Below are 22,602 nucleotides of genomic sequence, written 5' to 3' on the forward strand. Positions count from 1 at the left end.
TGACACACGTTTCTCTCATGTTCGACTTTATTTTTAGAATTTATTTTCTTCCACATCAGTTCAAATGCAAGCCTCACTTTTCTTTTCAAAAGGTAGTGCTAAAAATATGGAACAAGATGAATCTCCCCCTAAATTTCTAAATCAAATCCAAACAGATTGTACTTGATGCCGACTCTGACCTATCGTGGGAATAGTGCATTCTCCATAGTGCAAAGCTCAAATAGCCCGAACTGACCTCGGACACGTCGAGGGTCCAGACAAGCTTTCTCTTCCTTGACAGTGGGGACCAGTACAGAGCCACTGGGAGGAGGCGCTTCTCCACGACTCTGGGCTCTCAACACATGTAGACTTCAGTGAGGGCTGTGATGATGGAGGGAGGCCAGCGTAGCGTAGCCGCTACACAACACAGAAGATCCAGGGAGGCCGCAGGAGGTGCTGCAGGTCAGGTCCACAGACCGACGTCTGGAAACACGTCCAACCCATCTCAGAGCTTGGAGACCAACCTTCAGTGCTCCAGCGCCTTTAACATTCAGTCCATCGTGCACATATCTATAAACAAGTGTGCATACAGGTGGCTAGTGCTCATTCTTCAAAGGTAAATAAGAAACCATGACTTTTGATTCAGTGCTGTTTTTTTTCCCTGTTTCCATGGCAGCAGCACTCACAGTTTGTAGAAAGAAAGGATGACCTAGAGGTAAAAACCTGCCTACCTACCTGTGATAGGAGGAGTGTTAAAGTGTCCCTAACACTACTGTAAACACACATACATTCAGTCTCTTTGAAAAACATACATTCTCTGGTGAACGGACGCACAGGTTAAACCTCTGGAGTGTACAAACAATGGCCTGAAAGAGGACGTACACACACACACATACACACACACACACATTGTGGAATGTAAGTTGGTCCGTTTGTGGTTAAAAAACACTAAGTTATGGTCTCGGCTGATTCAAAGTCCAGCGTTTTAAAGTGTTTTCAGAACCTAGCTTCCCTTTTTTATCTACCTGAAATCTTGTGTGCGGGGGGGTTCAAACAGTTTTTTCCTTTTTGGAATGCTCATTTTACATGAATTTTACTCCTTTCACAATCTGTCTTTGGGGGAAAAAAACATGCTAGTGACAGTTTGCTTTAGGATTTCTTTTTTCAGTTGATTCCCGAAGAGGATGAAACGCCGCCAGTCAGTCGATCCTGCAAAAATGTAAAATGTTCAGCAAAAGTGTAAAATGTTCAGCTTCCTGTTTGTAACCCGAGTCCCTCGGCTTGTTTAGTAGTCAAACATTTAGATCCGTTTGACATGGGTCCATTGTTGACATGTTCTTCATCACACTGTCCAAGATGGGAGAGAGATGGGAGACACATTCTTAGACACCAGGAAGATCCTGGAGCCCCCCCCCCCACAGGGAGAGCCACCTGCCCACGACCTGGCTGGAACAGTGGGAGGAGCTCCTCGGGCCCTCGGGGCAGATGGAGCGGGAACAGACATCGGAAGAGATTTGGAGAGATTCAGGGACACAAGTGGAAGACTGTTGTTGGTTCCCCTCTTCTCTGATGTGGAGACGACACAGTGTGAAGAGGAAGACGGGAGGAGACAGAACACAGAGACGGAACGAAGGACCAAGCGTCTTATCCTCCCCCAGATCTGAAAGAGAGAGGAAAATGTTTAAGAGCAGATGAGAAGACCGACACTTTCCTTTGCATGTGCGGAAATGAGAAAACCTGCTTCCGTTTTTAAAGATTAAAGCAATGAGATGGGCTCAGCTGCTGGGAGGAACACTCGAAACTACACAACTGAGCCTTTGTGGGCTTCAGATTTTTTCATGTTGTGGTGCGAGAGTGCATGAGGTCAGCTCAAAGGTGCCCCCCCAGGAAGGGGGCACTGAGAAATCATCGTCCTGCCAAAGCATACCTTCCCCTTCGAATGTTCCTGCATCCCACGGGTGCATGTCAGGAGAGAAGACAACATGTTAGTGCTGGACTAGAAAAAACCCACAAACAGTCTGATGAGGATCTACACGTAAAACCCACAAGAATTCTGAATCAAAATATCTGTTAATTATCCTTTAAACCATCAACTTGTGTTGATCCATTAATTATCCTTCAGTTCTTCCTGGTAGTGACGAGATCACATGCAGCAGGACGCCAAACGCCCCCCCCCCCCCCTCTACACTGACACGACCCTGCACCTCTCAGGTCAGAACAGGAAGAGGAACCTGCTGTTCCAGCTCATGCACACGTGCACAGACATCCCGTCTGACGCTTAAAGGACAGGTGTGAAACGGAATCAATTATCTTCATTTGTGATCATTTGTGTGTTTGACGTCCTTTGAGGCCAGAATATCGACGGTAGAAACAACGGCAAGCATGCAAGTGGAATGAAGCAGGAGCGTTTCAGCAGAGCTTTTGGGTTCAGACGCTGCTACCAGGAAAACGCAGCTAAACAGCAGCCAACTGTCACCACCACGTCACATCTTCAGGATGCCAGCTAACAACTTTGGAGCAGCGCAGTGCAGGTTCCTGGCAGAGCTACACCTCCGTGCTGCAGGCTGGGCAGGAGAAGGAGGAGGTGCAGGATGGAGCTGGGGCCTCATTCATGACTACAACTAAACCAATGTGGGATTTGATGAACTCCCCAGCTCTCTTCTCCCCGAGTGGCAAATGGGCATCTATCTCAAGGAGTGGGGGTGAAGGTGGCGGAGTTCCTTAATGTAGAAGCAGACAGGTACACAAAGGCATGCCAGAACTCTTACTTAAATCCCCATCCTGTTCCCCCTAGGACTATAGCTGCCAGGAGAATAGCACCTGCGATGGACCCTATTATGATATTGGTGCCACTGGGACCTGCGCAGAGGAAGGAGGGAGGAAGGGTGCGGAGGAGGAAGAGGAGGAGTAGAAACAAAACAACCCCACTAAAAACACACATCAGAGGACAGGATCACCGTACATCAACAACGTCAACTCAGAAAGAGAAAAGAGGCGGAAGGGGAAGTACCTGAAGACCGAGAGAGATGGAGGGAAAGAAGACACCAGCAAGTGGGGTGGAGGTGGGAGGAGGGGCGGGTGAGCGAGGGAGACAGCAAACAAAGACAAAAAGAGAGAGAGTGAGTTTGATTACTTTGTTCTTATTCTCCCTCTCCTGCTCTCAGCTGGAGCTCAGGGTGGGTTTTTGGCTCTATGAGAGCAGCTGCGTGTTTGGCTGTGTGTCAGCGGCAGACTGCAAGAAAGTATAAGGAGACATTTGAGGATGACGGCACCTACAGGAGCTTCAGGGTGCCCCCCACAACACACACACACACACACACACACACACACTAAACATGCACCAATGTTCTCCTAGCATCCAAAATCAAAAGAAGACCAAAGAAAGCACATTAGAACAGAGAAAAACTACAATGACAATGAGCATAGACTATGAGGGGGGAGACGAGACAGAGAGAGACGGAAAGAGACGATTTTAAGTTGCTTTCTAGACCTTTCTTCTCTGGGCCCATTTGGACCGTGGGCTCGGGGATGGGGTCAAAGACGCTGCAGTCCTTCCCCGTGTAGTCTCTGTCACAGATACACTTCACCTCATTGCTGCACGTCTGCAAGAGAGAAGGAAATCATGATCAAAAGCTCCATTACAACAGGCATGAAGAGAAAACTAAAGCCTGGAAACAGGCTTGTTGCTGCTTTGCGGCCCCTGTTGGGTTGTTTGTTTGTTTTTTACCCCATGGTCAGAACAGATGCGCCCAAAGTTGGAGCCGGCGCAGGTGCTGAGGTTGAACGCGGCCACAGGGAGGCAGCGTCGGTCCAGACACATCATGTTGGGCCCACAGGGAGTGCCATCCTCCACATAGCCCAGGTCTGATCCATCCTCCAACAGAGCATGGCCTCCTCTGACGGAAACATTCAGGCTCTTCAGAACTGCAGGCAGCCTTAGCGACAGCAGCGGGGGGGGGGGGGGGCGGTTTTACCTGCAGTCCAGGTACTTGTTCTGATGGTACAGGGTGAAACTGGTCACCTCGCCCTGCAGATCTCCAAACTTTGGCTTCATCGTCACGTTGGCACAGAAGAGGAAGCCACACAAAACGTCCCTACGCACAAATATCACCAGTCTGGGAACCATCGGTGCAAGAAAAGCGCCCAGGATGGAGGGAACTGGCGTGACTCACGGTTTATTGCACTGCAGCCAGCCTCGGCCTTCGGGGCCTGGACCACAGTTGCCTTTCTCCGTCCCCTCTGCATTCAGCTTCTCATAACAAAATCTGTCGGCCGAATCTGTGAGGGCAAACAAAGACACAAATGAGTCTGTCAGGAGGAGAGAGAGACACAAATCCACAACCACAAATCCTCAGTGCATACAGTAATAGCAACCATGGGGCATCAAAACTACCTGTATACGGCACATAAAGAGGTAATGAGCAACATGTTTATGCTTACTGTAACCCCAAAGTCTCCTGCACTGTCCATCATGAGTCCTGCATCGTCCACTGTAACAGCGGCCCTGGGGACACACAGCAGCTGTCACCCGCCTACATGGGGGAGGGGGGGGGGGGGGGGTGAGAAAACGGGCCACAAACATACCTGATTGTTGTCGCACATGTATCCATCCAGCTTGTGCACATTATGAGGACACTACAAAAGAGCAGAACCAGCAAACGTCAGGTTTGTGAGGTTTTTCTTCTCCGTCCTGATGTTCGTCTACTACCTGACTGGAGTCCCCGGTGCAGGTTTCTGGAATGTCGCAATCGTTCACAGTGTCTCGACACACCACGCCCCTCAGCTCATACTGTGGAAAGGTGAATTAAGGATGTCAGGCCTCAAAACTAAATAGGGACTTAATTGTTGCATATTGCTGCCTTTTGCTCACAATTGTTTTATCAATTTATAAATAGGGACGTGCACTGTGTTACACCCTTTCATGGTCTGCATTTGGTTCCACACACACCTTGCACCCACTGCAACAGAGTCCGTTGCTGCACATAGCATCATGGGTAAGAGTGCACTTCTTACAGCAGGCTCCTCCGCTCCGTGCACACTCCTGCAGCCACAGACAAGAAAATCCTTCAGCTTAGGTCCAGCACACACACACACACACACACACACACACACACGCGCACACACACACGGACACGCACACACACACACACACACACACGGACACGCTGGTGCGCAAAAAGTAACAGCAGGTGCAACCCGTCTGGACCATACTTAAAAGACGTCCAACCACACACTCACCACCTGGGATCCACAGTCACACTCCTCCCCTGGTTCCACAAATCCATTACCACACTCAGGAGGGTCCAGCAGCTGAGAGACGGACAGAACTTATATGAGTACATGTGAGACAGATGGATGGGACGTGCTGGCAAAGAGCCACAGACATTTGCATTACACAAACACTGTTTTACAAACTGCGGTGGTCAGAGGCAGCAACTCTCACGTCCATCCTACGGCGCCACATGGCCCTCACCTTGTTGGGCTTGTTAAAGAGGCAGCTCCCGCCCCCCTGGAGCAAGAACTGAATGTACTCATCAACACTGCAGCGAGAAAACTTCCTGGGCAAATGGAATCTGTGTTTAAGAAGCACACGCGCAGGGATCAGGACATAAACAGGGACCGGAATACGAGGACAGCGCCGGCTCACAGCTCCACTCGGTAAACTGACAGTTACGTTGCCATCTGTGGTGAAATACCATGGCTGGAATCAGCACTGTTCCATCTGGCCGGTTCAGTCCAAACCAGTCACACTGCAAAGAGTTTTAAATGACTACGCTCTGATCTTTTAGAACATGCTGAAAAGAATTCAACAGTAACTATTTTAATGACCTGAACACTGATTAAAAGTCAATTGCTCCTCTGTTTCAGCTGCGTAACACACAAAGTGCACCTCAGAATGAGAGCAGCACGTGTTCGTGCAGCTGTGGCTGTCTGTGTGATGTGGAACTTTACCCGGTGTCCTCCATGATGCAGCCCTGCCAGGTATCCGGGCACCTGCAGTCTCCTGCAGAGAGCAGCAGAGAGCAGAGAGCCGGGTCAGAGGGGGGAGGACAGCACCAACGTGTCCTTTAGCATTGAGACAAACGGATTTCCAAACAGCAAAGGAGCTGATCCTTGAGGAGAGAGGAGGAGGGTGCCGTGTGCTCTGAGCTCACGTCCTGGCACTGAATAATGACGGTTCTTCCACATTAATCACTGAATCTTTTGTTCTGCGGCAGCGCTTCAACACCCCCCCATCCCCAATCAGGTGACTAATCACACAATGGAAAAAGAGTCCTAGAAGAGAACGTCTGGCCGGAGACGCTAACACTGCAAACCGGAATGTCACCCAGCTAGCTCCCTTCATCTGATCATTTATTTATTTCAGCCCTTCCTCCATAGATTTCTCTGGTGCCCCCCCATCGTCAAAGCTTTCATCTGTGTTTTTCTACCTGCGGAGGTGCGCGCATTGTTCCACCTCATGCCGATATTCTGGCCCAGACTCTGGCACAAGGTAATCGCCATGGCGGCAACATTCCCAAACTGGAAGAGGGAATACATCGTCACTTGTGTGGGACGACAGCGTCTGAGAGCAAGAGAACATTCTCCTCACCTCGTTGATGCCCCCTCCCCTCATCAGAGAGCACACTCCTCCAGTGAAGGCTGTCCCGCTGCGGCCGCTGTGGAACGTTCGCCCTCTGAAATACGGGACGCCAGCAAATCAATATCCAGAAAAATCAAACAAATCTCAATTCATTCAGTTCAGACAAAATCTTTTCCTCCATACGAGAAAAGTTGGACGACATCACTCTGGTCTCTGATGTTGTCCTTCCTGTATTTCATGAAGTTCTGCAGAGTTATCAGCAGATCCTCCATGACTGGCATCCTGTCCTTAGAGGTCCAGGTCTCCATGGCAACCAGCACGATCCTCGTGTTCAGCTGTTCCTTGTAGATCTTGGAGGCAGGAGGAGAAAAAACAACCCAACATGCCCATCAATCTACCGTGTTGTTGTTATGACACCTGCACTGATCCACTTCACAGAACGTGTGTTTTCTGGGATAAATCATCTAAATGTGGTACCAAGATCACACACACACGCACACACACACACACACGTGTGCTCAGAGGGTTTAAATAGAGTTTTGGAGTAGGAGGCTGAGAATCGTGTAAACAAAGCTCTCACCGCGTCGGCCATGTTGACCACTGCTTTGGCAAAGTTCTTGGTTTGGCTGCTGGAGCGGTGCAGCTGCACGAACTGTGGAGACCAAACGGCAAAACTGAACAACCTGAAATACGATTACGGACGATTTTAACACTTTGAAGTCCATTCCAGCCGTTCCACTTTCATCAAAGGGTCCCACGGTTTATCCACGGTTCATCCCGGTGCTCCAGGAACCACAGAGACCCACTGGGTAGATTATCACAGGCTTCATAGATTACCCTTTATCACAGCCTTTTTTTGGTGGGATTTTCTTTGGGCTTTATCAGGATTACTGATTTCCATTTTGAATCTCACCATATCATTGTCGTTGACCACCATCAGCTCAATGTATTTGGTCTCGGTCTGGACTGAGGGTTTGCGGACGGATCTCTTGGATCTGCTCAGCTTCGCAGACGCCTGCTGTTGCCTGGTTTCAGGCGGTCTGTCATCCTCAGCGTCACCTCCTCTACGTTCCCACTCGCTGTCCTCTGTACAGTCTGGTCACAGACAGGAGCAGAGCTGCAGCCACTTGGGTACTTTCCCCTTTCAAAATCAGCTACAGTGCACAGAATCACTGCCAAACAGTCACTTTCTCATTCTAAAATGTCGTCACCCCGGTTAAATAGAAAGAGACTATAGAGAAAACCTTAATTTTTCTGGTGTACAGTCAAAGCTTAAAATGGATTTTAAGTACCTGGACAGCGAGGGGAAAGTCTAATATCAGGCATCCTACGGATCAAGTGAGCGCCGTCCTGCGAGGCGATACGTGACATCAGACGCATTCTCCAACGTGAGCATTCAACAATAAAACCCAGTTACCTGAGTGCTTCCATTGTAAACAGGTTCGATCCCATAGGAGAAGAATCCATCGGAGAACGTCCCACTGCGGTCAGCGGCGGAGCAGACAGGGCGAGAAAAGTCAAGATAAGTGTTACTCTGTAACACACACGGGTCATCGCATGAATCCAGGCTTGCTGTCATTCTCACCACAGGCCCCGGCAGGTGGAGAGGGCCGCCCAGGACTCTGGGGAGCCTCTTAACCTTCCCTGGTAGTAGCAGTGCTCCCCTCCCTGCGGACACCACACAACGCATGATGCGGCCTCTTCTGACACACACCAGGCTTCTAGATTTCATTGGATATCTGCTCCTAGGTAAAAAGCAGGCCCCCTCCGCTCTCCCCACAGCTGCGTTAATGGCACAGTTTGTGACCTACTTGTCTCCAGTGCTCCACTCCATCCCAACCCTCACAGTCCCAGCACTCAGCCTCCACACAGTTGGTCCGGAGGATTTAACACAGAACGACTGCACAGGAAGCAGCCGGCAAAGCAAAGACACACGAAGGGTGTAATGATGAGATCACACCTCTCGATATAACCTTGACCCTTTAGAACGAGGGGGGTGCTGCTTCATGAGGTCACAGCGCTGGAGAGGGTAAGGGCAGAACTGACAAAGGCCGTGCTGGTTCGACACCTCCAGTAGGAGCATTGAGCCAGATCTGCATCCAGCTAAGTGACAATCTGGCCTGATCACAGCTCTCCATCCCCGACCCTGCAGGTCCCCCCCCCCCCCCCCCCCCCGCCCCCGCCCCAGCACCAAAGTGAACTGCACATATGATGCCAAGGCCACATTCTGATTTTCTCCTAATATTCCCTCCTCCCAGTTCACCGGCACAACCCTTCACTCCCCTTTGGTCTTCTTTCATTTTACAAGCTGCCCAGAACTTAATGACACTGCTGAGCTGGCTCATTGCTATGGAAACAGGTTTGTGATTGGCCCGAGGGAGAGTTTGGAAGGATTGTGGGTGGGGACATGAAGTGCTGGCTGGTGGGGTGGGTGGGTGAGAGGGAGCATGTTATGGCTTTTATCCATTTGCCTATTATCTTCCAATTCATCCTCTTCACTTGTGCTTTGACACCATGGGCTCCAACAGCTTTCAGGACTGTTGGTAAAATGCCACATCAAAGAGATGCGTGCATGCCACCGCCGACACGTCGACCTGTGTGCGTGGCGCCCACGTCAGTAACATGTTATTGTTAACATCAGCTAATGATAACAGACATCTTAAATGGCAACCTAGTACAAGAGAGAAAACGAGGTAGTTTCCTTCAATAGCCGAGGAAGCAAGATCAAAGTAAAATATCGCCAATCCGTGAAAGGAATTCATGTTTTCTGCTTCTAAATTTAGAATTTCAGAACAAAACACTGTGAGACATGAGCATTATATTATATAATAAAATCAAGTCTGCAGGAGGCCACTGAAAAACCTAAAATTCCGAACATTGCCTGGCAACAACAGTGAGAAATGTGACAAAATCAGACTTTCGGCACCCAAACAGCTCATCGCAGCCACTCCGGTCGGCTAATTAAGAAGCAAGCGGCACTGTGCCAAAACACGAGGTCACTCATTAATATCCCCTCAGTACGCCCCATGTCGCTGGTCTTACCACAGATTGTGAGGGTTCTCCATCCTGGTTAAAGTGCCTTTCCAAATATTCAGAGGACAGGAGGTGACTGGGGAGTGAGAGTGGACACCATGAGTACAACAGCACAACCTCCATCCTCAAAATTACACAAATGTTAGCATATTAGCATGCAATGTTGATAAAACCTGCAAAATCATCTTCTGTGTGTGTGTGTGTGTGTGTATGTGAGAGAGAGAGAGAGAGAGAGAGAGTGTGTTGTTGGTATTCCCCATCTTTTCATGCAGAATCGCTAAGTGCTTTTGCTTAAGTGCAAGGAAAATGCTAATGAGAACAGCTGCAGTGAATTAAGAACGCCGAGTGATACAAACGTTTGTGTAAAAGGCTGATTTTCTGTGAGGGAATACTAACTGGTTCAGCTCCAGATCCAGGGTGAACCTGTGTCCAAAAGCTTCCACTTGGAAAACACTCCGGGCCAAATGGACATACTAAGAAGAAAAAAACCACAAGAGAGGCGCGACAGTTGATCAGTTGAAGGGTAACAAGTGTGGGTCGGTGTGTCGTGCTGTAAAAGACAGAGTCTCATGAATAATTCACCCCAGTCAATGGTTGTAAACTCTAAGAGCATCTCAGCTGATATTAAGACTGATAGAGTGCCCATTGATCAACACTTGCTTGCCAACACTGACACGGGACTGCGCCTGGCATTATGTCCCAGCAGAAAGGGGCAGAAAACTGCCGTCCAAACGTCCCTGGAGACCAGGTGGAGACATCAGGAGCCACAGAGGTGAAATCCACTGCAGACTAAACAGCGTCGCTGCTGGCTTGTCCACAAAGAGGCCAAACCATCCAGGCATTACTCTCTCCTAGTGCAGACAGCAGATGTCTGACTACACAGAGCCCCCCCCATCTCCACACTGGTCCTCAGTTTGTCACTGGTTATGCTTGCACGCTCTCCAGTAGCATCCATACGATGTTTCAGCCCGACAGTGAAAATGTTGCGTCAAGTTGTGTCAACGTTTATCTAAATTATTCAATTTCCCACCCACGTGGGCCTCACCTCGTCCTTTAAAGTGGAGGTAGCAGGCAATAAAATGTGGACGTTCGGATCGAGATAAGCAGATCGGGAAGATAAAAATGCTGCCTCCAGCCTTTCCAGAGCTTCTCCATGTAACAGCAGAGAAAGAAAAAGCTGAGCTCATCTCCGGCGGCTCCTAAATTTAGGCTGCGCCTCATTTTTGGAGCCTTAAATATTTTGAGATGTGCAAGAACAAACACGTTGAAACCAACAACCTGGCGGTCGGCTGCACAACCTGCTCTGTAATGTTCTCAGTTTAATTCCCGCTAAGAAATAAGTTCTTCTATTGTGCCACGGTCACAAAGGCGACTAATGTGTGTAATAAAACGGCACATGAGCTCCTCCAGCAGTTACTCGACAGCCTCTTGATCCATGCAGCACTTCCCACACGGGCCTGCTTCATAATTAATGGGGACATCAACACGCCATTGAATAATGAAAGTTGGGCTCGGCGTCCGACGTGACGGCTGCATATTTTAGGAGGACTAAGCTTCTTTTTTTTTCGCGTGAAGATGAATAACGCCGTACAAAAACGCTTATTGTCTTTCAAAGCGGACGATCTCGGTGGCGTTCACACAGAAGCGGGTCGGAGGGGTTCTGCTGCGCGGGGCTGCAGATGTTGAACGAAGGAGCAGATCCAGATGTTTCCCCCAGCGACTAACTGGGTCAGAGTCCAGGGGAGCAGCAACTGCTGCCCTACCTGTTCCTCTAATGCCCCCGTCCGCTCAGACGGGTGGATGGGACCCCGTGAGGAGCCTCCTAAAACCTGACCCACATGTGCTGATGAATGATTCGCTGTGAGGAAAACCAGTCAGTACAGGAGCGGGTTGACAGTGGTCTATTTTTAGCTCTAACTTACGGAGGTGTCCCCGGTGCCGTTCTTCACTCTGGTATCCAAGTGGTCGTGAGCCATTTCCTCCGCTGAATCAATCTGCTGCACCAGACGCTTGGGGTAGGTGACTTCAGTGGCGGCGGCGCCCCCGCCGTCTGCCCAGCCCGCTGGGGTAAACCAGTCCCATATGCCTCCATCCTGCACGGGGCTCCAGCGCTCACCTGCGTGTGACAGAGATGCTCACCCAGGTGCTCTGTCTGGAGGGGCCTGTGGACCCGCCCGAGGCCGCTCCAGCACCACTGGGGTTCAGTAAGCGAGGCAATTTTTTTAGAAATCCTCTATATTTAAGAAGCTGCCCTCCGACAGCCTTCAGCCCTGTTTTGCTTTGGTGACCTAATTTATCACCCTTTTAAAATAATCACCTTTTTAAAAAATCCTAGCGCACCATTCTGATTTTTCTCAACTGGCTATTTGAAAATGAAATTTTTTGTAATATCAACCGTGTTTAAAGGTCAGCAGACACCAATATTAGCCTAAAGTCAAGCAGTGAATCAAATCTCAACAGTCATCTCTCATGCGCAAATATTTCACTGGTTTGAGTGTTTGGGGACAAAACTGGTGAATAAAATGTTTAGGACGCGCTAAATAACAGGGGTGTGAAGGAAATGTGTTGATGCAGCAAATCTACTGCAGCTGAGAGTCAATGGGACGGTCGGTACCGCGATTCCACCTCACTGAAACCACAACCAATATCGATCCTACACATTTACAGGTGCAAAGCGGAAAAAAATAGAGAAGCAAAAGAGACTAAAAGGTCCCCAAGCCTGCCGCTCTCCCTTACCTGAGACTGCGAGTCTCTCGCCCACTGCAGCAAAGACCGTGAAGCACCACACCGCCAGCATGATGTTCACATTCTCCCCCGGATTACAGCATCGACAGCCGCAAAATGTCACCAAGTCAGCCGACGGCGAGGCGAGAAAAAACCGACGGGCGGAGATGACGGCGAAGCTGTGGAGAGAATCTGCTACACATCTGATGGTGCGCGTCCTCTCATCGCCCTCTCATCGCCTCTCACAGCCTCTCACAGCCTCTCAGATGATACACTCGCAACATTCACATCAGACCGATTAAAACGAATCGCTCCGATCGGCCTGCAGCAGAGATGATCAATACGGGCCTGCAGACTGATCATTAAAGGAAATGGAGATCGGTGGGCGCGCGTCGCGGATGCGTGTCTCCGGCGCGGGTGCGTATGGCTCTATAGATGAAGGTGCGCGCGTGTGTGTGTGTGTATGCGAACCTGCGGTATGCGGAAACAAAATGATGGGGAAGCTGAGAGAAATGCGCTGGGTCTGCGGTGAGGAGGACACGTGGGGCCGTGGGACCCTCCCTCACCCACCCACCCACTCCCCCCCCCCCACTTCCCTCACCCCCCGTTGCCATGCAGCTCCGTGCAGAGAAGCGATGCGACAGCCCGGCCGAGTAAAAGCCACAGGCGGCATGGAAACATGTTCCCTGACGGTGGAATAAAACACTGTATATGTGCACTAGTGAACCCAGCACAGGTGAGTGATTGATAAAGGCATTTGGAGCTCACCAGCTCTTATCTGTATTTAAATGAGGCGCCAATAAAACGACAAAGCATTTATGAATTGTTTTACTGGGAAGAAAAATCCAGGCCAGTCCCTGGGGAAGCGGCCGTGTCAGGATCACGACCTGTCAAAGTCTAATGCGGTAAAGTCCTCCAGCAGTGGTCCAGCTACATTTCCCACTAATGGAGGCACATTTTGCACTGACAGCCCCTCTGAATATTTCATCTCCTCCCCCCCTTTGAGACCAGACTATAGGAGAAATGGGTGGGGAGATGGAAAACGCAGCTGAGTGTGGCGAGTTGTCATAATGTAAACAACAACAGCAACAACACAAACAAAAAACAGCGACTTTCATCTTGACTCAAGCATCAATTTAGTGCTACTGGTAAAGAAAGTTCCGATCTATGGCCATGAGTATCATAAAGAAATAACTATAGCTGCAGAGTTTCTGCCACAGTATAAATGAATGAAAATCCATTAATTCTTTATCAAGTTAGACATCAGCTGGAAACGTAAATACTTTGTATGAGTTGGGTTGGCGGCGCCCTCTAGTGGACAAACCGAGACATCACAAGGATGAATAAAAAATTGGGTTGACGTTCACAAGAGGATTTTTCATAAAGAAATAAAGATTGTTAGAATTACTTTATACATGAGTTTAAATGATTTATTCTAACAGTTTTCTTATGTGAGGTTAATATAACTCAATTTCCAAAAGTACTCGATTTATGGTCAAAAAAGTGATCATGTAACTTAACGTTCCCATGCATACCTTATAACAGCTGCCCTAATACTGTAAAAAGTGGAACTGTTGGAAAACTTAGATGGGAAGATAAACACTATTATGGACAATATTCGGCTTGTTTAAATCCAGACACTACAATTGTCTTGATGCTTCTAACTTAAATTAGAGGCTAAATCTATCATTAATCCACATGGCCACATTATAATCCATATTATAACACGACGGGTCGTCTTCAACGGTGTTACAGTTTTCTGCTCTCAATTGATTTTAGAAGTATTCTGCACAGCTGTAGGACACCGACCATTTGGATTAGGTTAATTGGATTCAGCCCTACTTCTACGTTTAAGGAGTTTGATCAGGGGAAAGTGACGCAGCTGAGAACGCTGATGTCGCCAATTATCCAATTAGGACCTTTGGAAGGTTATAAGACAGGCACACATTAGCGGCCGCCGCTCCATTAGGATCAGGTAAATAGAAGGTTCAGATTGGAAGAACATGGATGGTGTTCGCTGTGCTAGAACTCTGCAGCTGTTCAACTGCACTCACGCAAACTGCGGAGCCACTTTCACCAGGCAGTGGAGGCTGAAGGAACATGAGACTGTCCACACCGGAGCGGTGAGAGAGAGCGTGCAACAAGTCCTCTGCCACCTACTGACATTAATTCTGACATTTAACTGTTCACAGCGGCCATGTCAGTGCGCGGTTGCTGGCTGTGGGCGTCGATTCTCACGGAAGTCTCACCTGAGCCGCCACATGCTTCAGCATCGAGGAGTCAAACAGTTCAAGTGAGTCAGGGGCCAGTTCGTACTGCCCCCCCCCAGGCCACTCACTGATTGAGATGTTCTTTCTGTAGGTGCAAGGTCCCGGCCTGTAATCTAAGTTTCTTCAACGCAGGGAAACTGAAAAGGCATGTGCGCTATCGCCACGAAGACAAGAACAAGTACTTCAAGGTATGTCAATGCCCGCTGGCGTCCACTAGGTGGCGCCAGGCGCCGCGCCACGACGGCACATGTCAACGTGTTCGATGTTTAAGGTCATTTTAAGCACACTAATGTTTCCCATGCCCACAGTGCAACCAGCCGAATTGCTCACTGACCTTCAGAAAACGCAAAATGTTTAAAGAGCACCTAAAAGAGCATAACGATTCTGCCAATTTCAAGTATGTCGAGTCAAATCAAGTCAAACTGTAAATGTGTGAACATAAGATCAGACCAACAAAGCGAAGATTTTGTAGGCTAAATGGGAATGATTTGAAGTAGACTTTCCTCTTGCTTTAGGTGTACTAATGATGGATGTGGTGCCACGTTCAGCTCCCATGCTGCCCGTAAAGCCCACGAGAAGAAGCACGCAGGTTGGTCTATTTCAGTCTCCGCAGGGGTCCTGAATCTTCCATCTGTAACTCCTTGATTAAAACAGGACTGCGGCTATATTTGCATGTAACCTTTTCTCATTCATGGAAACAGTTTCGGGATAAATGATGTCTGTGCTGTGTGGGTTCTCGAAGGGACGCAGAATCGTCCGAGTGACCTTTTCCTCTCATTTTCCCTGCGTATGGTTCTGTCCATGCAGGTTACCGGTGCCCTCATGCTGACTGCCCGGTTCTTGCATACACCTGGGGGAAGCTTCAGAAGCATGTGGCCAAACATCCAGGTAGGTGTGCTGCGGTCAGCGTGAAAACACACCTGTCTGAATGGGTTCTCCTCCTCTGCAGCCAGGTTTACGTGTCAGGTGTGTAAGAAGGTGTTCAAGAAGGTGGATCTGCTGCGAAGGCACAAGCGGATTCATGCTTCCCACAAGCCTGTGCTGGTTTGCCCCAGGGAAGACTGTCAGGCCTACTTTTCCACAACATTTAACCTGCAGCACCACATCCGCAAGGTGCACCTCAATCTTCTCAAATTTAAGTGTCCCTTCCCTGACTGTCCACGCATGTTTGCCATGCGGGTGAGTAAAAGGTCTATTTCAGGTCCCCAAAGAGGATTCTAGATTCCCAAGAGCATTTTTTATTGCCATAGTCTGAAATTGTCCTGGTTTTTGCACAACAGGAGAGCATGAGCAGACATCTGCTTCATCATGACGCCGATGCCGGCCTTCAGAAGGTTTGTCCCACAGTGCAGCTGTGAACACCATGTTTGTCTTTTTTGTATCTTTAAAAGGTACAAAAAGGGCTGTTTGTAGCCAAAGTGATGGATGACTTCACATCTACTGTTTGTTATTCTAATGGCTCCTCCGCGTTGACAGAAACGCCATCGGCCGAAGAAGACTTGGCAGAAGCGTTTGGATGGACACCATCTTCCTCTTGTGGAAGAAGACTTGCGTCGCCTCTTCGCACTGCGCATGCGAGTGTCACGACGCGCCAAAGTGGAGACCAACCTGTCGGGTCTCTTCAACGAGCGGAAGATCCCTCGTTACGTTGACCCCGAGGTCAACCTGCGCAACCTGTTTGCCTTGAAAAAGCCTCAGATAGAGAAGCCTGTCGCTTAAAGGTTCTCACTGAAAACTTGTGGAAAACAGTTCTTTAAGTTGTCAGAAATTTTTAAAAACAAATGTGGGTCTCTTTTGTTTTCTAATGTTGCTGAAGTTAACAGGACATACGAAGAGTATGATGGAAGGTTTTGATTTGATGTAAAATGAGTGTTTGACCCAATAAAATGAGTTGTATGTTCATAAATGAGATGGATAGTCGCGTAAGGTTCACCAGCTGTTCTTCAGCATCCAGCTTTGTGCTTGATGTGGCTTCATACTGGTTAATATTTAAACATGCTGGTGCTCATAAAATATGAACAAAGGCAATGAGCAATGGTTGAGTCACACAGTGTCACTTTGGGGGTGGATGTGACTGAATGCAGAATATCAGCCGTCAGATCAGGTTGAGCTGGTTTGTGTTCTGAGAGTTTAGCTCCTGAAATATTTCTGATTAGTGTGTGTAATGAGACAATCTGACTGTTGCTGTTCACTATTAATCTAAATACCACAAAATTGGCTGGATAAAGAAGCAGAACTGATGTCAGTACTGTACATCTGCATAAAGTTTACATTCCAGGATATTCTTATACTGTTTAAATTTTTGTCCTGAGGCTGTAGTTCATACATAATCCATGGAAACTTTCCTGTAACCAAGGACAATCAGAAAAGCTGACCTTCTTTAGAATAATAAAGGCTAAACAAAGATGGAGGGAGGGGGACTAAATCCACACGTCAACTGTTGCGGAGTTGCTCCGGCTGTCAAACAAGCCCTTTTTCTGGCCTAATGGAGCGCAGCGGAGTCCATTCCGAATCTTCAGCTCAGCTCTGTAACCGCTTGTCAGTTTGAGGTTAGACAGCATCTTCACTGTTTTATTTTCTTTCTGTTTGGCCAGAGGTTGTTCTCTTGGCTTCAGGCTGCTCTGCCTCTGGGCTCCCATGAATTAGCCACTGTATGACCCGCAGCATCCAGGCCTCGGCAGCTGCCACTTTCTCTTCTATCCAGGCGTATTTTTACCTCGATGGCACAGAAAATGGCAAGAAGCTGAGCTTGTGGATTGTGAAAACATGTTTCTATGGTGATTCAGCGTTTCTTAAACCTTCGCTGTGTGAGTTGTCCTGCTGCTGGGGTGTTAAGAACAAACATGGTTGCAGGTGCTCAGCTGTTGTGGAAAGTTCTCGAGTGATTAGATGTTCCTTGTTGACAGCAGAGTTCGTAATTGTTTGTGTCTCACGGTCCCATAGGAGTGCTTACGCTGCCTGCTGTCATGGCAGCCGAGCGCTGGACTCGCACCAGCAACACTAAAACACGGTAGCATAATCGCACACGCTTGGCCACAGCTCCAGCAGCACTCGCCGGCTGCCTCGCGGGAGAGGTGAGCACCGCCTTTGGTGCGAGGGATCAAGCTTTGTTCTGGAAAACAAATAAATAAATCATCTCATCACAGGAAGGGAGGCTGCAGATGCTCAAGGTTGACTGATAAAAGATGTATTTAAAACAAATCCTCCTTTAATTGATAGGATCAGTTGCTGCCAGGAAGTGAATCCACATGATTCTAATCTTTCATGGATACATAAGCTTTTTTAAAATAACTACGCCCACTTATTCGACTCTATTTACACATGGTCATATACTTTAGCAGCCTGTGAGCAGAACACTATCCCTGCTGGTTCCTCCCACTCACACTAGCCCTCATAAATGATCCGAGGTGCCTTCATCAAGCTTGTTTTTAAAAAAACCACCAAAGCAAAACACCGTAAAAACTTTATGATGCGAGAAATAATAATTATAAATGTATAATGAATAAAATTAGGCGTTTTCGGTGCTGATGTGAGCCTGCATCAAAGCTCATTTTTAAGCGAACGGACTGTTTGTGGTGTGATATTCAGAAAAGGGAAAAGCAAATGTGCTGGAGAAAGGCAGGATGAATGAAAGTAGGGTAACCACACAGCCGCGGCGCCCTGCTTTAGTCTGCTTCCTTTCAGAATAGATGACCCAAAAGCTCTTCTCCCCTCCCTCGTCTCCCTTTTCCCACTGCAGTCTTACCGATGAGCGCTGCAACACAAGCACGTGTCTCAGTTCTGGCTGGATTAGCAAAATAAGCAGAAGATAAGGAGCTTTATTTCTGCACAGGTGAGAAGAGGCGCAGCCCCCAGACCCACCTGCCTGCTTCAGCGTGATGCTCCCCCCTCCAGAAACATTCTGGAATTTACATATGAGATGTTTAAGATATTTTTTAAACATTATTTGGTTTAAACCAACAGTGCAGGTCTTGTTTCGGTGACGTTTGGTGGCATCAGCTGAAGGAAGAATTACTTCTTGTTCAATGCAAACAACCACGAATGATCTTTAACTTGTGGTCCTGCTGATGTTCCCGTTCATGTGAAGTGAATTCTGTAAATGTCAGCTTCAGATCCATACAACCTGTAGCGTTATTAGGTAAGAACATGTGCCCCAGCCTGCCGGAGACCAACATGACCTCGACCACTTCCAAATTAACCTTCAGCCCAGGAGCAGGCCTGTGGGCAGGCTTCATAGGCGTGGGAGGGAACAACACAGGCTGAGGATTGTGATTGGGAGCACTGAAGATGAGCAGCCGAATGTAGAGTAATGATGCACATTAGACCACGAAGACCAACAACCTCTCTAATTAAAGACTGGAGAGTTGGCTTTGCTGGTCTGTCAGAGAAATTGAACCCAGAAACATCTTTTATGATGTTGTTTTTCCCCTCAAAAACAGCTTTTTTGCTCTCCATGTGTCCTTCAGAGCTGTTGCAGTCACAGATCAGGTGGAAATGCTGGTTGTGAGTATCTTTTTGTGACAGCACTCGCCTTTACTCATATATCTGGCTCACAGAATTGGCTATCCGAAGGGGGCATGTCCTTGTTCCAAAGGAACTGGATCAGAAGACCAATACATACAATGATGGGAAATCTTTCTTTCTGATATTTCATGTCTTACAATCAGAAACTCCAAAAATCTGATCCCCTGTTTTTTTGCCTGTTTTGTTGTATACATTTGGTCTGACAGCAGAACAGATTTTTTTCCCTTTATCATCTCATTAGGAATGTCTTTCCCTGCCATCTGCAGACGTCATTATAACTGTGAAATCATATCACACGTATTAAATCTCTCTTTTGCCTTCCGCCGCTTGTATTTTCTGTCGCTCTTTATCTTCTTTTCAGAGGTTTATTTGCTGGATTTGTGGTGCTTTTTTTTTTTTTTTTTAAATCTTGCTGTATTTGTTTGTACTTTCCTTCCAGTGTGTGAAGGGATTAGGATGTATTTAGATGAGCCTATTTTAACAATGACTTTTTAGGCGTTGCTATAATCTACTGTAGAGGCTAATTATGGAGACGGAATTTCAATGGCTCCGCGGGGTGAAAACCATTTCATGGGGCAGGTTAATTTGTCACTGCTCTGACATTATTTCTGTAAGGGAACAAATAAAGAGCCTCCTCAACACACTGGCATGATTTATCGTGGCACGCTATCAATCATCTTGATCAGATCAAATGTGATTTTGGTAGCCTCTGATCTGCGCTGCCTGAGATGACACTCGATAACCAGAGCTTTGCACGGATCCCATTTCCTTCCACCGCAACTCCCACCGTCGGCCCTGTTTGTCATGTTTCTGCTGCTTCAGTCTTCGTCTGGCTTTATAATAATTCTGTCTGCTCCTGCCAGCTGCACCTGTAAGTTGAGATCTCTCTTGTTCTGTAGCCTTCTTTAAAAATGACCTGCCAGTTTTGTGACCATTAAAATAGTTTATGAAAGCTGTCACCTAGCAAGGAGTTGATTAAATTCATCTGGATACACATCACGCTGCTACCCAGCTTTTATTCATATTTCATTATCTGAAAGATGCAGCGAACCGCTGATTGATTTTAACTGGCTCTTTAATCATCAAAGGATCATGCACACACGCTTGAGTGTCTAAGGGATCACTTGGCATCTGGGTAATCTTGACTGAGAGAAAGATAGAAGGTTAGGATGACATCGCCTGCTTTATATCATATCAATTATTTGCGATCCTGAATGAGCGCTGGAAGCTCTATTGATCCTTTGGAGGATTTTAGTGATGTGGTCAAAGAAATTCTGCTCGGTTGAACCAAAAAGAGAGCAAAAAGATTTATGTTGTCATAAGGTAGGAGAGTACAAACCTTCCTGTAGATTTCCCCCCTGGGCGGCATTGATTTTTATTTCCTGATGTTCTCTCAGAGCAAAACAATTTAATGTTTCATCAATTAAAATCTGTAACATGCTTGTATTCTTTTTTCATGCCGAAGGTCACTTATCAAGCCTGTAGAATATCTATATTTGATTGAGTTCTTGTCCAGAGAGTGATGGGTTGCATGGAATCCTTAAGGTGGTGATCTTAGCCTAACATTAACATTATCGCACTTTTAACTGGTGGAATCAGTGGGAGGATTTTTCATCAGTTGGTTCTTTTCAAAACTCCCTCATCATTGTGTGAATTATTTGACCCTGGCATTAAAGATGTGGACTGTGTGACTAACACATAAAGGGGACTTGTGTTCTTGTCAGCCGCAGGCACCCGCGGTTGCATCCCATACAGAACATCTACTGACAAAAGAAAAGGTCGGCCATGTAGACATGTGACTTGTTGAATATCAGCTCGTGTGCGTGTCTGCTTGGGTTTGTGTCAGTCCTTTTTTTTTTAAAAGATGACACACTAGCTGCGCTCACTGGACCTGCTGAAGCCCAAAGTTCATTAATTAGCAACGCCTACGAGCGCACGAGCTCTGCTGTGAGAAACAGTGAGGAAGGCCGGTTCAGTGGCCTGGGTGAACCATCAGTTATCATCTGGCTGAGTGCTGAGTCACTGTCAGAGAAGCAGTTTATCCTCCGCATGCAAGCACGGAGTCCATCAGTCATCCTACCTAGATCCAACGTTGCCTGCCTCTCACATTCGTCTCTTTGGCAGTCTGTTGACTCCTGTACACTCGTGGATTGACTGGTGTCTCTGGTCACCTGTCTGTCCGTCCGTCTGGCTGTCTACCTGCAGAATGTACAGCTTTCTCCCTCTCCTGTGCAGAAGAGTAAAGGCTGTACAGAGCTTCTGGTTTTGTCTCTGTTAGCACACCTGTGGTTTTTTTGTGCGACACCTTGATGTTAAGGAACATTGTTGGATTGTATTTTGGCGTGTGGGTGAATTTCGAAGTGTAATGGTATGTTACAGGCGAACAAATAGTTCTTTATGCATCTGTCAGCGTGTGTCGGTGGCAGGTCTCTGATTGTGCAATTTAACAACCTGTGATTACCTTCTATTCTTAGAATGACTGTTCATTTAATCAGAATCACTTCTGTGTTTGCGGATGGATTCCGCTGCCGGGCTTTCGTTCCAGTAATCGCAATTATTACCTCTTACAGGCACAAAGTGTGAATTAAATGCATATTAAAGAGATGGTGAAACACCTTTCTGTTTATTATGAACTGTTTCTAAAATGTCAGAGTTCTTTTGATTACACGTGTGCACGGTTCCGGAACCTGCTGCGGCGTTTGAAAACGTAAATAGAGTCTGAGCTAAAACCCAGTCACGATTTGAGTAAAACACCGCCTCCATGCAAACGGAATAATTAGAGTCCCTGTTTAACGCGACACTATGCACTCGGAGCTGGGGAACCTTTGGGGGGGTTGTTCAATGTTTCTTTAAGGAATTGTGCTGAGTTATTTGGTGTATGTCAAGGGGCTGGCAAAGTCTGGAAACTGTCTCCAAAAATAATCTATTTGAGAGGTAAAAGAGAAAGATCAAAGTGTTCAGAAAAGCACATTTTCCCTCTCTCTCTCACTGTTTTTGTCTGATGTTATGGGTCCGTGTTCACCTGCACAAGCACGGGAGAGCAGAGGCTGTTAGTCGTGACACTTGCTTGGAGGCACCTCGAAAGGTCACGATATGTAATATTAACAGCAGGGCACATTTTGAATAATGATAATGGACATTTATTATAGAGGAGCACAAGGGGACCCCTGCAGGGTGTGTTCAGGGTAGACAAGATATGACCCTGGGATGGAGTTCAGGGATAAACACATTAACAACAGGCCTTAATTGTCCCCTCCTGTCATAGGAGGTAAATGTTTCCAAGCTGAGCTGAAGCAGCCAGGAGAAATGAGGCATCATTAAAGGTGAATTTACTTTGAGGCTTTCATCACCTCCTTGAAAAATGCTCCCTGAAATAACCAGGCCAGATGAATCCATCTTAAAACAACTTTACCAGTAACCAGTTAGAGGAAGGACAAAGGGCTCTAAGAGAGATGGCTACTGGCGTGAAGGTAGAGGCGCAACCTCAAA

General features: G+C 47.5%; 2 protein-coding genes across 6 annotated transcripts; one reads left to right on the top strand and one right to left on the bottom strand.

Moving 5' to 3' along the window:
* Window positions 1–9: 9 nt before the first annotated feature.
* On the bottom strand, window positions 10–12,859 carry LOC130514602 (disintegrin and metalloproteinase domain-containing protein 11-like). 4 transcript variants are annotated; one of them, XM_057014239.1, is made up of 26 exons: window positions 12,332–12,859; window positions 11,518–11,711; window positions 9,992–10,068; window positions 9,605–9,671; window positions 8,148–8,230; window positions 7,980–8,043; window positions 7,855–7,912; window positions 7,476–7,657; window positions 7,143–7,214; window positions 6,746–6,912; window positions 6,572–6,656; window positions 6,411–6,501; window positions 5,932–5,983; window positions 5,453–5,552; window positions 5,218–5,289; window positions 4,928–5,020; window positions 4,688–4,768; window positions 4,564–4,614; window positions 4,420–4,483; window positions 4,152–4,257; window positions 3,954–4,073; window positions 3,707–3,875; window positions 3,470–3,581; window positions 2,748–2,838; window positions 1,907–1,924; window positions 1,484–1,639 (listed from the first exon to the last, which is right to left on the bottom strand). In XM_057014239.1, exons 1-26 carry the CDS (start codon window positions 12,390–12,392, stop codon window positions 1,624–1,626), a joined length of 2,346 nt encoding a protein of 781 aa, XP_056870219.1. In that variant the 5' UTR covers window positions 12,393–12,859; the 3' UTR covers window positions 1,484–1,623. The 4 variants fall into 4 exon arrangements, 3 of the variants coding, with proteins under 3 accessions (XP_056870218.1, XP_056870219.1, XP_056870221.1); XR_008947025.1 differs by lacking the exon at window positions 2,748–2,838 and adding an exon at window positions 3,113–3,211 and having other exon boundaries at window positions 1,518–1,639; XM_057014238.1 differs by lacking the exon at window positions 2,748–2,838 and having other exon boundaries at window positions 10–1,639.
* A 1,411-nt stretch (window positions 12,860–14,270) lies between these two features.
* Window positions 14,271–16,498, top strand: 42sp43 (P43 5S RNA-binding protein). Of its 2 annotated transcripts, none has more exons than XM_057014265.1 (9): window positions 14,271–14,442; window positions 14,512–14,612; window positions 14,681–14,777; window positions 14,898–14,986; window positions 15,105–15,178; window positions 15,397–15,477; window positions 15,539–15,768; window positions 15,870–15,923; window positions 16,066–16,498. In XM_057014265.1, exons 1-9 carry the CDS (start codon window positions 14,323–14,325, stop codon window positions 16,306–16,308), a joined length of 1,089 nt encoding a protein of 362 aa, XP_056870245.1. In that variant the 5' UTR covers window positions 14,271–14,322; the 3' UTR covers window positions 16,309–16,498. The 2 variants fall into 2 exon arrangements, with proteins under 2 accessions (XP_056870245.1, XP_056870246.1); XM_057014266.1 differs by having other exon boundaries at window positions 15,539–15,702.
* The last annotated feature ends 6,104 nt before the right edge of the window (window positions 16,499–22,602 follow it).

Source organism: Takifugu flavidus, chromosome 18, assembly GCF_003711565.1.
Source record: "Takifugu flavidus isolate HTHZ2018 chromosome 18, ASM371156v2, whole genome shotgun sequence".
In the NCBI taxonomy this organism is placed as follows: domain Eukaryota; kingdom Metazoa; phylum Chordata; class Actinopteri; order Tetraodontiformes; family Tetraodontidae; genus Takifugu; species Takifugu flavidus.

Coding starts and splice junctions, on each gene's coding strand:
- LOC130514602 (XM_057014238.1), bottom strand. CDS start 12,392: ATGCTGGCGGTGTGGTGCTTCACGGTCTTTGCTGCAGTGGGCGAGAGA. Junction 5,290..5,452: donor TCTTTAACAAGCCCAACAAG/GTGAGGGCCATG, acceptor TCCGTCTCTCAG/CTGCTGGACCCTCCTGAGTG. Junction 4,615..4,687: donor GCACCGGGGACTCCAGTCAG/GTAGTAGACGAA, acceptor GCTCTTTTGTAG/TGTCCTCATAATGTGCACAA.
- 42sp43 (XM_057014265.1), top strand. CDS start 14,323: ATGGATGGTGTTCGCTGTGCTAGAACTCTGCAGCTGTTCAACTGCACT. Junction 15,179..15,396: donor CCACGAGAAGAAGCACGCAG/GTTGGTCTATTT, acceptor CTGTCCATGCAG/GTTACCGGTGCCCTCATGCT. Junction 15,924..16,065: donor CCGATGCCGGCCTTCAGAAG/GTTTGTCCCACA, acceptor CCGCGTTGACAG/AAACGCCATCGGCCGAAGAA.